This window comes from Pomacea canaliculata, linkage group LG4 (genome assembly GCF_003073045.1).
Source record: "Pomacea canaliculata isolate SZHN2017 linkage group LG4, ASM307304v1, whole genome shotgun sequence".
In the NCBI taxonomy this organism is placed as follows: domain Eukaryota; kingdom Metazoa; phylum Mollusca; class Gastropoda; order Architaenioglossa; family Ampullariidae; genus Pomacea; species Pomacea canaliculata.
Genome location: NC_037593.1, coordinates 32,928,055 through 32,945,929, shown reverse-complemented (window position 1 = coordinate 32,945,929; position 17,875 = coordinate 32,928,055). Strand labels below are relative to the sequence as shown.

Genomic DNA, 17,875 nt, shown 5'->3' with positions numbered 1-17,875 from the left:
GAAAATTAAAGTGTTTAGACCAGGAGTGGAGAATCTTTTTCCTTCAAGGGCCAATTGGATATTTATAACATCAGGACATGCAAAATTATCCATTTAAAAATTAGCTGCTATATTTGGCCAAGAAGAAGTTTTTCTGCAGTGTGTTAAGATTTTTGCAACATGTACTCTCCAAGCCTGCCTGCCTCTGAGTATCCTCTGATTCAGTAACAACAGCTGATGAGAAATATATGTCTGTCCCATCATGTTCTTGTGTGTGTCCTGTCTATCCCATAATGACTTCCTTGCCTGTCCCTCAAAATTTGTTATTATTGTTATGATTCTCTTATTATAAATTTATATTGCTATAAAACTGCTCCTAAATTTACTGATTTGTGCCTGCCTTGGCCAAGTCAAATGATTCTGCAGGAAGGCCTGTGAGACAGATGTTTCCTACCCCTGGTTTAGATTAACTTTATCTGCAAGTCCAAGTTTATTCTTGTGCTCTGACCTCTGGCATTTTCTTGTCTTCCTGACTGACGCTGATGAGGGCTGGAACAGCTGTCCCACTGGACTGAGTGTGACTGGCAAAAATCTCATTGCCAAAAACATTCACTTCCATTTCACTGCAAGGAAAATAAACAAAAACCTTTGCAGGTGACTTTCTGTCAACATGTTCTTCTAAATCATATGTCAGGAATTATAAATAGATCGAGTTCACTCATCAAATCTACTACTTTAATGAATTTTAAAAAATCTTCAGTGATATACTGCTTTTCTGCAAAATATTTCAACAGCATATCTGTTAGCTGACTTTTACTAAAAAAATTAAAACATGATTAAAAGTCAGATACAAACGCTAGTGACAGTAATACACAATTTTCTTTGGACAAAATATAAAATACAAGTAATATAGTTAACCCCAAAAGTAGAAAAGCAGCATTTTATGAGCTAATTTTAATTAATCTTAAAGTACAGACAGAAAGATATATCTTATTCCAGTAGACTTAAGTACTTAAGGTTTCACTCTCTGAAGGGAAGGAGAATCATTCAAATATTTTAAAGTATTTCATGGATGTGATATCAACATGCATAAATTTCCCTCACCGCCACAAAGTAACAGTACTAGAAATTCCAAAGAAAAAGTTTTTATTGGACATATGGTTCAACCACTAAATACAGAAGTTACTTTTCACGAAGAGGAGTTGCTGCTCACTTCTGACTAACATTAAATATGCATCAAATTTGAATAGCTTCATGAACTCTCTACATAACATTACAAAATTTACAGAACTATCCTGTGACCGTGTGTTTTAGTTTCGGTGACAGGGATAGTTAGGAGATGGTTATCAGACAAGAAGCAGAGTTGTCTGGCTGAGACGTAAAGGAAAAGAAGATCAGAGAAATAGTCAGGGCAGGAGTCAGCAAAGAAATTAAAACACAGCACAGACAGTTTGTACAGTGCAGAAAACGAAGGAGAGGAGTGGCATGGTCCCACTTCCTGTCTCTAAGCACCAGATGTGCAGCAGAGTTCTGTACTTTCTGGAGTTTAAGAAAAAGGTACATAGGCCAGGCTGCAAGCAAGAAATTGCAGTAATCCAGCCGAGGAAAAAAATAAACAAATACACAACAGTGTTGGCAGTATGTGTAGAGATAATGTGACAGATGGTGGTGATCTTCTGGAGCTCATAACAGGCATAGAAATAATGATAGACAGCTGTAACTTATTTATCAAGAGTCGTATCTCCAGTGACAATGAATCCCTGATTCCTGATGGATGATACAAAGGTGATGATGGTTTTGCCTACACTGATGTGATCTGGCGGACAAAAGAGCATAGGAAGGCTTCCGTTTTATCATCATTGAGTTTATGTTTGCTTGTTACTGCCAGCAGACAGCAGACCTCTCCAGAGTCGCCCTACGATGGACTCCAGACAGCTGAAGAAAACGAGGCCGCCCAAAGGAAACTTGGAGAAGAACAGTGGAAAGGGAGATAAAAGGAAAGGGCTGAACATGGAGTCACCTAGAGCGGGTTTCAGCTGATCGACATCGGTGACGGACTCTGGTTGAGGCCTTGTGTGCAGCCTGATGCACGAAGAGAAATAGATCGTTTGTTACCATCCAGTCCTTGAACTTACTTGTCGCGTGTTGCTTGCTCCTTGGAAGGTTTGTTGTCACTGGTGCTGACGTAAGATATGGCTATTACGTAAAAAGAGCGGGAAATCCAGAGAGAGACAGGGACGAGATATTGAAGGCCTGGGATCGGGTCGGCAGACAAAGAAAAGTTTCTGTACTGAGAAAAGCTGTTGTGCTCGGGATTTGCTGCGGTGCACGTGGGACGGGTACGAGCAAGGGATCAGTTTTCTCCTGCGTTTTCTGTGTGTGACAGAATCAACGCGTCACGAGCCGAATTGGGTGAGTAAATAGAGCTTTCCTGTCGCCTTGTCGCAGGCCGTTAGCTGGCTGATCAGTGCGCAGACATGCTGGGAGCGCGAGTGACTGTGGCTGAGAGATCTCTGTATAGCTGCATGTGGGTCGGGGGAACTTTATGTGTTGAGTTTATATCATAGGGAATTTTTATTTGTGTTATGATTAAAAGTTACGGGGACTCGCTCTAAACAGGCTCAGAGAGATACGCTTGGACCATCGACCAGCGGCCATCAGACAAGTCGTCGTAAGAACGGACTGTGCAATCACCAAGCCGCAGAGCAACAGGCGAGAGTGTGACGGATCACTGGGTGTGGTGACGTCAACATCGCCTGGCATCAGACGAGTCGTCCTGAGGACGGACTGTGTGTGTGACAGTGAACAGCGAGTTGTCTCCGGCAGTGGCCTGGGAGGGGAGATCATCTACACGGCGTAAAAAGTGTTGTGCCGGGTTTCACGAACGCCTTTAGTCAGAGGGGAGGGTCAGACGTGTGGGGGCGGGTGTCTGATTTTTAAATGGTGGGGTTCTCCCATGTTGGTTGGTTTTTTGTTTTTTTTCTTTTCTCTGCAATCTGTTTTTTTTTCATATCTTTTGAGGTCGCGCTCTGTGACCGCCAATACATTTCAGTTTCGTATTGTAACTTCGTGTGCGTGTTTTATGTCCACTGAGAAGTGATTGGGTTCGTTGCTCGCGTCGGGTGCGTGGAAGTTTGCCTCTGTGTGTGTGTGTGCGCTAGTGTGTCGGAGAGAGATTAAGTCCCGCGACGCCCGATCGCGTCTCGCGACAATTACTAATATAGGCTTCTATCAGTTCTATGGTGCTAGTAGCTGGTGGAGTGGAGCAGTATAGTTGCGTGTCAGCAGCATATGATTGATGAGAAACACGTTGAGTCTGGAAGCACAATGAAAGTGGCTTTGTGTACAAAATGAACAAAACTGGGTCGAATATGTGGGGGAACCCACAAGAAAGTGGAGCAGGGCAGATGTTTGAACATCAACAAACACAACCAGTCTGCATTCTATCAGTGAGATAGGAGTTAAACCATTTCTGTGGGTCCAGAAATTCGGTAGAGCGCGTGGAGGCAATGAAGGAGCAGAAAGTGCTCAGCAGTGTGGAATGCAGCACACAGGTTCAGTAGAGTTAAGACAGTGCAGATAACATGAGTGTGGTCAATTTAATTAGAGTAGTTTCAGTCTGTGAAAAGGTCTGTATGCGACATATGGGTGGATAAGGTAGCGCTGTTGTAAATATGCCCAAAGATGTGTCAAAACTACTTTCTCTATGATTTTTGAGAGAAAAGACAAATTTGAATTTGAGCAGTACTTGTTCAATACATTGATGTCAAACTGAAACATGGACTTATTAAAAAGTAGCTTCACCAGGGCATTTTTAAACAATTATGAGGAAACATCTGTTGACAAACAGACATTTACAATGTTTTTGATGGCAGGAAGTAAAATATTTACACACTCAAGGAGAAGGCTTGTGGACATTGGGTCTACCTAGCAAGCTGTTGGCTTGGCTTGGCTTTCAGAATAATGGCCTTTATATCAGCCTCAGAGATTGCTTGAAAGTTGGTCAGAGAGCATCCTGGGAGAATATCACAAGCGATGATGTCAGGCGCTGACATCAAGGTTGATTGAATGTTTGATATATCATTAGCGAAATAATCACAGAACACTTGCAGCAGCTGTGAAGCTAAGTAGGCAGTGGTATTGCCTTGCTAATGCCAGTCACTCAAATGCATATATCAAAATACTTCTTGAAGGAAGTGCAGTTAATTATCTGGGCCGAAGATAGGACATTTTGGCCTTGTTGATGCATTTCACAGCGTTATAAGTCTCTTTGTGGATGGTGCGTCCAGTCTTCCACAAAACATGCTCAACTCATCAGCACGTCCACTGACACGTGTTTGACATGGATCTGGGAATACCAAGGTGCACATTTGGACTGGAACATCAGACATCTAGAGACTGGGGCATGGTTACCAATAACTCTACGCAAAATACGGTCAAATTGTTTAACAGAGGAAAGATGGAGCAGCACCATCTGCAGTTGTGTGTTTTGAATGCCAGTATATTGACATTGCATAACAAGTGGATCTAAAAACTGCCTCTGAAGATGGGCATCTGTGATCAAGTTCAATCAGTACACAAAAATGGTCCGATAAGAGATCATGCAAAACATCAACTGACTGCACTAATTGGTCATCAGGTTGATGTATGACCCAGTCCAAGATGTGATCTTTTGTATGAGTGGGCTGCAACATGGATTAGATGATTCTGACATTCTGCCAGTGTCGGGATGAGACTTGTTGTCAAAAGGCACATTAACATCTTTAAGAGGCACTGCGGGACCATTGAGTGCATTGCTACAGTCCAACTGATTATAAAATTCTGAACAAACGGGAGAAGCTGTGAGTTTGTTCTTGGCACCTGAAGGGAGTTTATAGAGGCACAAAAAGTGCGTCAAGCAAAAGGGAGCCATAAAAAAGACTTGTACATATTCAAAAGACTTATGTGGGAACGACAAAGTATTAGTATAAGACAGGTATTTGGCAAAGTGATCTTTTAGCATAATGATTTTAGCATTGAAAAGCTCAACAGATGTAAGTGTTTAGCTGTTGTGTGGGGGGAACTAGGGAGTGTCCTGTTCTTATGTGGCTATTTAGATGTGGTCAGTCATATTTCCAGCTGGTGTTATGGGTGATGACATTAACTAGTTAACTCTGATTGCACCGATGTTGAAAGCCACCACAGAACAAGCAGCCTTTTTTCTTCTGAGAATTCTTATAATTGCTATGAATGTTAAAGTACTAAACACGCTGCGAAAGGGAATGTTTAAATGATATGTGGGATAAACATGATCCAGCACAGAGTTGACCTACAGCAAAGCTTTTGCAGTATTGAGGTCAGTTTCAGAACTAGGTGAAGAGAGGCATGCAGCGAATAAGAATAAGTGGCAGAGCAGTTGGTGGATGTTTTTTTAAGGACAAATAATATGAGCAGCAATATTCTGTAAATGTTAGGAAGACTGACAAGTAGAGAGTTGTTCATATGGTGGGACAATGTGTTGATAGTGACCTCCGAGTCACCTTAGCATTGCAGCTTTGCAATATACACCAAAGAAGTTCATGTTCTCTTCTGTGGAACTGATATATGTTAAGTGGTTGTTTTCCACAAACTATTCAAACTTGTTTTTATTTTTTTTCTTGTTATTTTATCACATCCCTCCATGTCCAAAACTTTCCTTTAGCTACCATGCAGTGAAAAAAAGAACTGTGCATATAACTATGGACGAAAATTTCTTTTTCTCAAAGAAGTATTCTGACTGAAATAATGGTATAATACTATTAAGGTTATTTTTAATTACTTTTCAAGTAAAATGATAACAGGTGCATTTTTCCACAAGCTATCTGCTATAAACTTCCCTTAAAGATCAATAAAACAGTACATATTAATAAGCAAAGAAGACAACAAAAGAAAATGGTGATTTTAAAATCTCTGCACAAGCTGCCTGTATGAAGTAGGCACAATACAAGACAAAATTAAAAGAATAAGTAAGGCTACCCTTTCTCCCTAATTTAAAAAAATTGTGCGCTGAGATGTAGCAGACTCACCATACGTCTTCTTGTAAGATGTCACTAAACTCAAGAATAATTAATGATTTATGCAAACAAGAAAAATACAATTTTTAGTGGTAAAATTTATTTCTTAAAGTACTTACCAGATGACATGACTATGTGGAGATCACCCTCTAGCTATCTCAAATCCAGCTTTCCAAACCTGTTCCAGTCAAACGACCACAGAACGGCAGAACATGAATTCAGTTCAGCCCCCCTCCCATCCCCACCTATCATGCTAGTGCGCATTCATCTCTAGTTTTTCGCCTGGGCTGAGTCTGGAAATCACTGCAGGGAAGTGGGAGGGAGCTAGTTGTCATGTCATCTGGTAAGTACTCAAAGAAAGAAATTTTACCACTAAAAATGCTATTTCTTCCTCGTACTGTACCAGACGACATGACTATGTGGAGACTAATTATAGGTGGAGGGAGTGGTAACTCTCCCTGGAAGCACACTTAGTGATATGCTAACGCCTTAACTGCGCTAATGAAAGCTGCCTTTGGGCTAGCCAAACCAGCCATCACATCTACCCCTTACACCAATCCTTCTACCAGCATCAAAGCGGTGCCAGGTCTGACAGGTAGAACACGGGAAACATCAAATAACACACCTTCCTATCGCCTGAATGCTACTTTCAGGGCTACCTTCCACTAACAGTTTAAGATAGCGACACACACACTACTGCATGTGCTCTAGCTTCACAAGAGAGGCTGTTGTTGAAACAGCGTTACATAAACAGCCTTAATGACTGCCTAGAACCAGGCCTGACCAACTGCATTGAATATCTCTGAACTCAAGCCAGAAGACTATCGCCATGAAACAATAGGTATTCCATGTTAAAGTAAAGGAGCCCTTGAAGGGTTCCAGGTTGCCAAGCTCAAGAATGTTGGAAACCAGCACTATTCCAAAAGGAGAGTGTGTCATCTACAGTGTGAGGCAACAAAATGGCCAGCAATGCAGAATATCACAGGTCCTCAAATCCACAAGCCCAACCCAATGACCTGCAGAACGAGGATAGATGACACACACTTGTTGTGTCGAGGAGGAAAGACAGTGTATCGGCGGTAGGAGTACTACCGAGCAATAAAGCACCGCATGGTACTCCTATCTCGGCCACGGGGCGACCCAACCATTTGAAAACACGCCCATTTCGACTTCGGCCTTTAACTGCGTGGGAAGAGCAGGGCAAAAAACTGGAGTTGAGTGCTGACTGGCATGGCAGGTAGGAATGAGAGGGGGGGCTGAACTGAATTCATGTCCTACTGCTCTGTGGTCATTTGATCAGAACAGGTTTGGACAGCTCGATTTGAGGTAGCTAGAGGGTGATCTCCACATAGTCATGTCATCTGGTACAGTATGAAGAGGAAAGACCTGTATAGTATTGTATTGATATTTCTAAATGCAAGGAGGGTCAAACAGAAAGAAAAAATCTGTAAAACTGGGAAGTACATACCACAAGAGGTTGATCCTACATATTTTTCAGGAAAAATGATTAAAGGTAATACAGGACAAGTATGATGCACAAAATGGACCCATCCATGTAAAGTTCTATGCAAATTTCTGAATTTTATTAATACCATACATCATTAAAAAGGCAAACATCATACAAATTTTCAGTGTCAACAAAATAAGAATGTTGTTTTCAGAGTCAAAAATAAGAAGGTTTCATAGGAATGCTCTCACCTTAAATCTGAAAGTCGTTGAAAGGGGAGACAAATGGAATCCCGTCGCACTAACAGATCATTTAAAACTCTGATCGTCAAGGTCTTGTACAATCCCCTGATCACCTCCACCCGACAGTGTATTTGAGATGTTAACAATATGATCCTTCACTTGACACCCCTGAAACAAAAGCTTCACCTTATTAATCATTTACACATTTAGTAATATAGATTTATAGTGACAATATTTTATCCTAGTACAAGAAAGTACTCAACATCTGCCATCGTCCCCTACAGCCATCACCTTCACTGCATTTACCACTTCCTTTGCCGTTGTTGTTCATCTTTTTTCCTTCTGCAAATAGAACCCTTTTTTGTGTGTTGATTCAACTTGAGTCAATTTGACCTCTGTTCTAGGACTTTTTAAAGCTTAAACAACATACCATAGTTGACTCTTAACTGTGGTTCAACAGACTTTAGGCAGTGGTCAAATCAATTCACACATAATCAAATCAGTAACAACCAACCAGCTGAACACCATAAAATAGCAGAGAAAAAGGAAAATTGAGGTGCAGAACCTTGTTGAGATACAATGGGTCAAAACGGAAAGCACGCAGGTGGCAGCAGGGGTAAGTCCCCACACATGACACTGGCTTCCTGGCTAATTGTTGTCAAATTGAGGAGGCTCAGGGTGATAACGACAATGACCAAATTCCGTCACAGGAAACACATCACCACAGCGGGAGCAGGTTAAGACATTGATTGTCCCCCAGATCCGCCAGTAAACATCTCGCCATTGCTTCAGTTGTACTTTGAGTTCCAGTAGGTAATTATTGACATCAAACGTGGGATCACGGACATGACTGTAGGTAAGCCTACCCCACCTGTCAATTGTCATTCTGTTTACAGAGAAAAATATACAGAGAACATACAAGATCCAAACTGAGAATTTCTTATTGCAAAGAGTCAGCGTTTGCGTTTTTCAGCAATTATAAACAGTGATCACATAAGCCTATTCTTTGCAATATCTTAAAAAAACAATAACGAGTGATTGCCACATTTCTACAGGTTTTTGTTTGGTTTTTTTTTCTCACTTCTAAAATGTGCTATCTTGGTCTGTACATTTTAGGTCTGCAGATTAAACAAAAACTGTTAGAAATCCCAAATTATTTTTTTCAGTTTTCTATCAACATAGCCTATTCTGTTAATAAAACACTAAGGAAACAATGACAAAGCAGAAATCCAAGTTGTCTTTATTTTTATTCCATAATTTAAATATCTTTATTTCTGAACAGATTTGATAGATAACTTTTGGTAAAAAAAATAAAATAAATGGGTTTAGTTACCTGCTTGGCATGCATCGCACTTTCTTCTCCAAGTTGACAGTAAGCAACCGCTTGCAAATTGTGCACCTGTATATTATCATATGATTATTTCTTTGTAATGTTAGGATACAAATATTAACATTTAATTCTATCTCCTCCAACTCTCAACAGACTGCACCAGTTGCACTGGAACGAAAAATGACCCCCAGTCCATGCAAAAGTTCACTGATCAACAAAGGTCAACCAGATATGAAGACCGCAGAACTGTGCTGAACATGAAGTCTGCGTGTTGAAAAGGAATCAAAGCTACCAACATGGAAGAAGCACTATTTTTCAAACCCACAATGGCAGGCATGTCAAAAACAATCACAAAGTCCAATAAGATGAAGACATCAGATAAAACAAAAATACCAGCCATTTAGGCAAAGGTTATAATAGAATTTATAGAAATAGCTCTTATTTTCAGGCTGCTCATGTTTTACTCTAGCATATTAATAATAATAATAAAAATACAATTTAAAAAGTGTGTTTTCCTGCATGGAGGCAAGCTCAAAACTGGATTAGGAAAAAAAACTTTACTCGAACTAACTTACCTGAACAAGGTGGATGCATTCTCTGGTGAATCAGGTGATGAGTAGTCGGGCGAAAACAAACACTCCAATTTTTTTGCAAAAATTTTGCTTAAACAGTAATGCATAAAATCAAAACAAAGTCAGTCACAGAATATCTTTGGGATTTCAAGATTAAAAAAGATTCATAATTATTAGTTATTCAAAATTACTTAATATATTTTCAAAATAAAGCAGCTGTTAAGTTAATATTGGGTGGGTTACAAAAAGCATTCTCCGATTGTTTTTAATTATCACCTCTTGAACTTGTCTTTTCGATCCTTGATGTCATCTGCTTCACTGTGCGAGAACAAGTCAGAGATTCTGAAAAAAAAAGACTCAACATAGTCACAAAGATGACAGGTCTGCCACCTAAATGGTTACATTTTTTTTACATTCTACGACACAGAGAAACACATTGCTAAAAAAAATATAAAGACCCTTGTGCATTCAAGATAAAAAAGAGTCTAGTTGGCTTATTCCTTGTTACTCCTCGAGGAGCATAGGGCCACAACAGCAGACCCAGTTTTGGGCAGCACTTGCATGGACAATCTTGCTAACATCTTGCCATCTTCTAGCTTACTTATGGCATTTGGTAGGGGGATGTGGTGACATTCCATGCTGACAAGACCAGTCTAACAGAGTTGGGCTTTGAGCAGTAGTATTGATGCTAATACAGTCTGGCTTACATGCAACTCTCTCCTACCATTTGAATGCCACAAAAAGAGTGAAGGGTTTCAGTCAGTTGCCCCTTGGCTGGCACCTGTCATTGGTGGGAGCTACTATGGCATTGACCACCCTCCAAGGTGCCTTGAAGTCTTCTACATGGTGTTGTGCTGGGTCACATGACCAAAGATGACCATCTTACATCATTTGACTGTTGAAAGTAGAGGTTCCTGGTGTCCTACGAGTGTGGCGATCTTGTTTCCTTTAAAGCTGTTGATTCTATGTTCTCTGTAAGAGATTTCGAGGCACTTGTTCTCAAAAGCCTGGATTCTCCTTTCTATGTCAGCAAGCAAAGTCCACGTCCACAAAGCAGAATCAGTACTACTAGGGATTTGTGCGTATTGTACTTGGTAGTGAACATGATCTTATACCCATGCCAGATTCTATCTAGTCATTGCCACTGTTACAATCCTGATTAGGATATCTGGCTTGGAGCTGCAGTCCATTTGGGTGGCTCCTAAGTACTTGAAGATGCTTACCTCCAAGCTGTACCCATTCTCTGCTTTGTCATCGCCATTGATCATGACTTTGCTTTTTTCCAGTGCTGATCTCCATTCCATATCTGTTTGAGCTGTCTGTCTGTGTGTGAGGTCCTGCAGTTCTTTGTTAGTGCCTACTAACAGATCTAAGTCGTCTGCAAAGTGTAGGTAGCAGATTGGCCTTCAACCAATTGAAATGTAAGTATGATGGTCATGAAGGGTACTGAGAATGGTGTTCTCTAAGACGATATTAAACAGCACCAGTGATAGGGGACATCCTTTACATATGCCATATGTGAAAGTAAGCTCCTATTTGGTTATCCAGGATTTACATGTATAAGTTTTCCAACTGTTTCATATGCTTGTGGTATAGAGTCCTGGTCTCCCATCCATAAAGGAGAGAAGTCAGGACAATGGCTTCATACACTTTCAATTTGGTGGAGAGTTTGATGTGCTGATTTAGCACCTTGCTGGGCAGTCTCCCCAGTGCCTTCGACCTGCCTTACTGACCTTTCAGGCAATCTTGTCCACTGTGAAGGTATCAAAAACATGCTGATATGTGATACTCATCAACCGAGTTTGTGTCAGACTTACATCAACTTACATCAATCTTACATCAACGTGACTGTGTTGGCATACAATGACAAAGTAAACAAAATGCCAATGTGGGCCCATGCCTTTGCAAGTAGATAAAATTGCGAATGAGCATACTAACCTTGTAATTAGATGATCATTTATGCAATTCATGTTACAGTTAGTGCTGACTATGGCAGTCATATTGTGGTGGCAGTACTCCACACATTCTTGTACCTTCAAAATATGCAGCCATAAACTGATGCATGTGCATAGCAAAGATTGTGTAAGATAAAATTTTACAAAATGATGCTAATATTCTTTTGATAATATCTCACAGATATGAACATAAGAAATACTCATCATTTTCCTACTGAAATATATGACATTTGCAAATTCCTGAAAAACTATTCTTTCTTACAAAGGAAAACATAACAACCATATCTTTACTATAGGCTCAGAGCACTTTGCACAACAACGACAATATCATAGGGAAGAGAAGAAGTAATGTTTGCAGCACACAATATCACATTCATATTTAAGTTTATATACCAATCTTCATAAGAAGATTCTTAGTGTTGACACAAATAACAGTTATCAGTAGAGTAATCACGCTGTTTGCACAAATAAATTTGACAGAGTCATAAGAAGGATGATTAGCCCACCAAATCAGCTCTGACATCAGTTTATCATCTTTCCAATTTGCAACCCACTTCAAACAAATTATTCACACAAATGAAATTACAATAACAAAGCCAAAAGATTATCTGAATTTAAAATTCATGAATTCTGTGCCTTTTTCCTAATTACCATTACATGAAAAAATCAGATATTGCAATTTATCAAATATTTTTGATAATTTCCTCACCAAAGTGTCCATCTTAAGAAAGTCTGAAGAGATGAGTATTGAGACAACATTGTTGGCTTCTGAAAAAGAAAGCAAGCACAACTGTATGTTTTTCATTTTCTTAACTGAAAATAGATTGAGGGTAGTACATGTAACATCTTAAGAAATACACATGTGACACTTCAACAACTATACATGTGCAAAAAATTGAGCACATGATTTTAGTCAAAGCATTCAGTGATGAAAGTTACAATACAAAACTAAGTCACAAAAGGCTCCAAAATTAAATTAAATTCTCATGATAGAATCAATATTCTACTCTAATCTAAAATGCATGCTAGAACATAGCACTGAAAACTATCATAAATATCTTCAAGTTTTCTAGCATTGACACAGGCTCCAGGGAAATGAAATGAGCATTACATAGAGCAGTGGTTCTCAAAGTTTTTCGGACTCTCTTACTAAAGTGAAAAAAAAAAAAAAGGACGGACCACCAAGGCCTAAAATCACTCTGTACAGTGAATTTTAAATTTAAATTTGTTTCATTAAAATTCAAAACTAAATGTACTTTTGTGACAGTAGCATAGTCATAAGTTTACATAAAATTCCATACTTCACATAGTCCAAATAAAAATTAAAAATAAGGAGTGCACTGGGTAACGAATGATGCGCTTAAATGATGCAAATGGTCATGCTGTAACATAAAGACTTGGTAAGTGAGCGTTTTATGCGAACGAGCTGTTGGGAATGGATAAAAATAAAACTGGTGCGAAATCAGTACTGGACTAATTAGGTATTCTGGTGATTAAACCATCACTTTGCTGACATAAGATGACTGTCGGCCGCAGACCACCTGACTTATGAGTGCGGCCCACAAGTGGTCTGCAGACCACACTTTGAGAACCACTGACATAAGAAATAAGTAGAACACTTCTTTATAAAAATAAAGTTGTTAAAGATTATAGAGATTGAATAAGAAATGCTATAACAATATTACTGGAATGTTTGTCTGTACAACTACACTATCAAACAATAACCTAGTACTGGAGGCTCCACAACTTCCTTAGTGCCACGTTTAACATATTTGATGAGCCAATCAAAGATCTGAACATCACAGTGGACTGAGATGTCCACTTCTTCACATCGCTGTGTGTCAGTGGACAGGTACTCTGCAAAGTACTTCATCTCCTTGATGAGCAAGTCTCGTGGACAGTAGAAGTCTTTTTTCACTATGAAAAAATACACACGTATCAAAGTTGTTCAGAATAAAGAAATGGTGGTCAGATTCATAATCTCTCAATAACTTTTCTCAATTCTACCTGAACCCAAGACCTATCCAGATCATTTTTAAATCAATATTTAAATCAATAACCAGTTTCACTGAATCTTTATTTTGATTTTGTCTCCGACCTTGTAATTTTACAATCTTCAGTAATTTATATCAAAGTTACTATAAATAGGAAATATACTCACAGTTTTTGGCTTCATCACACACGTGGATTACCATCATTGGCCTAACACATAAACAGAGGAAGGGAATATCTCTCACATACACACACACGTACAAAGAACATAATAAACATATAAACAGGAAAATTAGATCAGTGTAACATATAGAAATCTCACACACACACACATATACACAGACAGAAAATAATAAACATATAAACAAGGGAAAGAGATAATTTTTGTAACATAAGAAAATATCTATTTTATAAGCACACAAAAGTTAATAAATATATATACAGAAAAAAAATAGATCAATGTAACATGGAAATATCACACACATACACAGAAATAATAAACATATAAATAGCTCTCTCTCTCTCATACATACACACACAGAACAAAAAGCCATAGAAACAGAAGAAAGAAAATGGACATTGCTGTTGCTGATGATAGATGAAAGAATTAGCAAGAAGACCTACCCTTGCTCACCACCATCTGCACCTCCTGTACCACCCAGTGCCCCAGGCTGTTCCTGACTTTTAATTTCTAATGGGAGAAATGCATATATTATTTCTCATACATGCCCAAAAGGATCATTTTCCAATCAATAATAATAATTAATAAAAAGTGAGAATTAATAAAACGCATACTCACACTCCTAAGGAGCATGCTCTTAGCGCTTAGCAACAGGAACAAAACATGGACAGTATACAAGGGACAGGAAAACAAACAAATAACTTAGAAACTATAAAAGAATAAACAACAGTACTGACAAAGAATTAAATCAAATACAGAAAACCCAAAGAGGAGCCAAATAACAAGAACAAGAGCTGAGAGTAACATATGATGTTGCAAAAGGAAGAGTGTGAAAAAGGACTAGCATTCTGGGAAAGGTTGTTAGGAGTAATGTTTGCAGAAGAGGAGCAGAGAGTGGTCACGAGTGTCGAATGCAGCAGACAGGTCCAGTTGAGTTAAGGCAGAAACATCACCACTGTCAAGGGCAGATAGTATGTCGGTGGTTACTTCAATTAAAGTAGTTTCAGTTCTGTGATATGGTCTATATGCTGACTGAGCATAGGGGATGAGCTGATGCTCTTGTAAGTAGGCCCACAGCTGTCATAACTTTCTCTATTATCTTTGAGAGAAAAGACAGGTTGGAAACTGGGTGATAATTGTTCAACACATTGACATCAAGCGTGGATTTCTTAAGAAATGGCTTCACCAGGGCATTTTTAAACAAAAATGGGAAAACACCTGATGACAAGCTGACATTTACAAGGTTTAAAAATATTTAAGCACTCAAGAAGATGGCTTGTGGGTATTGGATCTAACTTACAAGCTGTTGGCTTGGCTTTCAGAATTATCACCTATATATCGGCATCATAAATAAATGTATTAGAATTGAAACTATTCTAAATTTTAATCTGTTACATATGTTGGCAGTTTCATGAATGGCTACTGATTGCTAAAGGAGTGTATATAGTTATATGTTTTCTATTTCCTGTTTTGCTCTATGCTCATCAGAAAGTTAACAGAATAATGATTCAATCATTCTAGAAATGAAGGACATTGCTGTCTAATACAATCTCAACATGTAATCTGCCATCCCAGATTCCTACCACAATTTTTGTAAGGATACATTCCACCTCCCTCCCTCCCCCCCTGCAACTAAAGTTACCTTAATTATATCACATGACCTCCTTATTTTGTTACCCTCACCTTTCAACAAACATTTGTGGTGGACAGATGTTGGTGAGGTAATGAGTCAAGAATTTACTTTTATAATTGAATAATAATGGGAAAGAAAGATGGTTTACAGTGTAAAGTTAAAATACAATCTACCAATCCTTTTAAAAAGAAAAATATACAATATTTAGCAAGCTTTAGCTCATCAGACAAAAATAAAACATTAAATGATAAGACCCTTTATTTCACTACCTTTACTTTTATTTGAATCACTGCTGCTTGACACTTGTGTGTTGCTCTCTGACCCCGATAAACTTGTCAAGGTGCTGACAGCTGGGGCAATAAATCCTTTTCCTGTCAGCTGGAGTGGGAAGCCTAATGTTACCATTAGTTCCTCATATCTTCTTGCACACTGTAAACAAATCATTCCAAAAGTTCACTTTTTTTAAAAGTCATGTTTCCAAGGCCTCAGTTTTGATGGCAAAACAAATTGTTTAATGTAAATTATTAAACATCTCTCAAACACTCTGGTCCAGTATTTGTCTGATCAACCTGTGTTTATGACCAACTTCTCTGATTTACTGGCTCTCCAAATACATTTTCTTTTGTTTGTAGGAGTTTAGTGGAACAAGGTGTATGAGGCACAAAGATTTAAAGAAAAAACAACTGAAGAAGATAGTATGATAGTATGTAATAGTGGCAGGCATAGCATAGCAAAATATTTCTCATAATATAATTCTCTAGTCATTTTCTCTTACCCCTTTAAATGATCTCAGGCATGTTTAATACAAGTTCTCAAGCTCAACTTCTCTCACCCAAACTCTCTCTTTCTCCCTCATACACTAAAAAACTCTCTCTCTCTCTCACACACACACACACAAATTAATATTGGACCTGGCAAAATTTTGAAAGTAAAAGAACTCAGGCCAACCTGATTTGCATTTGTGCCTGGTATAAGCCGAGCAATAGCTTCCCAGTTTTTGACATTTTGACTATTGAAGTCTGGTGATGCAATCAAAGTCTTCAGAATCAGGTCAAGCGTCACTCCTACTCTAGAGAAGGGCTCAATGGCAGCCATTATCAACCTCTGGTAGCAGGATTATTGTCGCCCATATGTGTATCAACTGTTCTTTGACAAGATGGTCTTCTAACTGCTGAAAAGCCAATGCATAAATTTATACACATATGCATGAGCTGCACAACACGCATTCATAGATCCCTCATCTTTATACATATTGCCATGCTCAATCAATATACTTATGCATGGACAATTCAAGGATGTGTACAGGGTGAAGTTTTGTAAAACGGTTGCATTATAATGCCTTAAAATAAATAGGCGATATTGGAAGAAACCAAGAAGTAGAATTCTGAATGCAGTGTTTCGTCTACAATTGTAATCATATATTATTTCTTTATTTCGCATATTTATTTTTTCCCAGTAAGTTTTCACTTCAAAAGTATATCTAGGTAAATTAATTGTCTATAATATTTTTTATATTCTATTATTTTATTAAACAGTATGTTGTCTGTATTACAAAACTAAAAGAATTACTATGCTACGCATGCAGCCTTGTCTGATTGAGGGAGACAATAGAGCTTACAATTACAATTACAATTCTTTATTTACGAGGGCTAAAATAAGCAACTGAGTGCTTTTTTCCATTTAGCCCTCGCCCTTTACAGGGAACGAAATTAACAAAATAAATTAATTAATTAAGTATTATAGAAAAAATTGAATAAACATAAAGAAGGGTGGAGATTTACAAGGTGATGGTTAAGAATATATATTTACAAGGTTTATTTATTCGAGTTGAAGGAATCTCTAGAAGCCTCATCTTGTAAGTGTTTAAATAGATGGCGTCGAAAGCAGTTCAGGGAGTGCAATTGCTTGAGATGGAGAGGGAGGCTGTTCCAAAGCACACTTCCTGAGAATTTCAGACTTGATTTGAAGAGGTCTAGTCTAGGAAAGGGGATATTCAGTTTTGGGAAGGTTCTAGAGTTATTGAAGGAAAATAGTAGAGAGAGTCTTGGCGATAGTTTGCCCGTCAGTATTTTATACATGAAAATGCATTTGTTAAATTTAAATCTGTTTTTAGAGGAAGAACGCCTATAGAGGTGAAGTCATTCGGGTCTAATTTCGGTTTTAGCAGAACGGCTTTGATAGCTCGCCTCTGAACACTAGCTAGAGGTTTCATAAGGAAGCTCCACTAGCAGAGTCCCAGAGGGTGGATGCATAGTCAATGATTGACTGGATGTGGTAGTGAGTTTTCTTGTGTGAGTGTCAAGGAAATTAGAGCTTATAGAAACTCAAGCAACCGGGTCAGTATAAGAAACCACGTTGCCTGAAAATCCAAACGATTTACAAAAAAGCTGAAAAATACCTTACGAATTTAGACTTTAAACAGCACTCAAAAACTTACGATCAGTAACTGGCCATGGCCTTAGCAGTGACGCTGAGCGTTGATAAGCACGGCATCCATAGTGGTTCCCAAACT

The 17,875-nt window shown here is 38.6% G+C and overlaps 1 protein-coding gene across 1 annotated transcript in view; it reads right to left on the bottom strand.

The window, feature by feature from the left end:
* The window catches only part of LOC112561940 (uncharacterized protein KIAA1841 homolog), a 28,082-nt gene that overhangs the window by 9,748 nt on the left and 459 nt on the right, over positions 1-17,875 (bottom strand). Inside the window, 17 exon segments of the mRNA XM_025234811.1 lie at positions 488-602; positions 6,024-6,047; positions 7,710-7,807; positions 7,809-7,868; positions 8,266-8,334; positions 8,337-8,586; positions 9,034-9,099; positions 9,606-9,692; positions 9,879-9,944; positions 11,541-11,635; positions 12,267-12,325; positions 13,283-13,474; positions 13,719-13,759; positions 14,174-14,240; positions 15,633-15,792; positions 16,312-16,534; positions 17,801-17,873. Of these exon segments, the coding sequence (XP_025090596.1) occupies positions 488-602; positions 6,024-6,047; positions 7,710-7,807; positions 7,809-7,868; positions 8,266-8,334; positions 8,337-8,586; positions 9,034-9,099; positions 9,606-9,692; positions 9,879-9,944; positions 11,541-11,635; positions 12,267-12,325; positions 13,283-13,474; positions 13,719-13,759; positions 14,174-14,240; positions 15,633-15,792; positions 16,312-16,458 (1,596 nt within the window). The 5' untranslated portion in view covers positions 16,459-16,534; positions 17,801-17,873.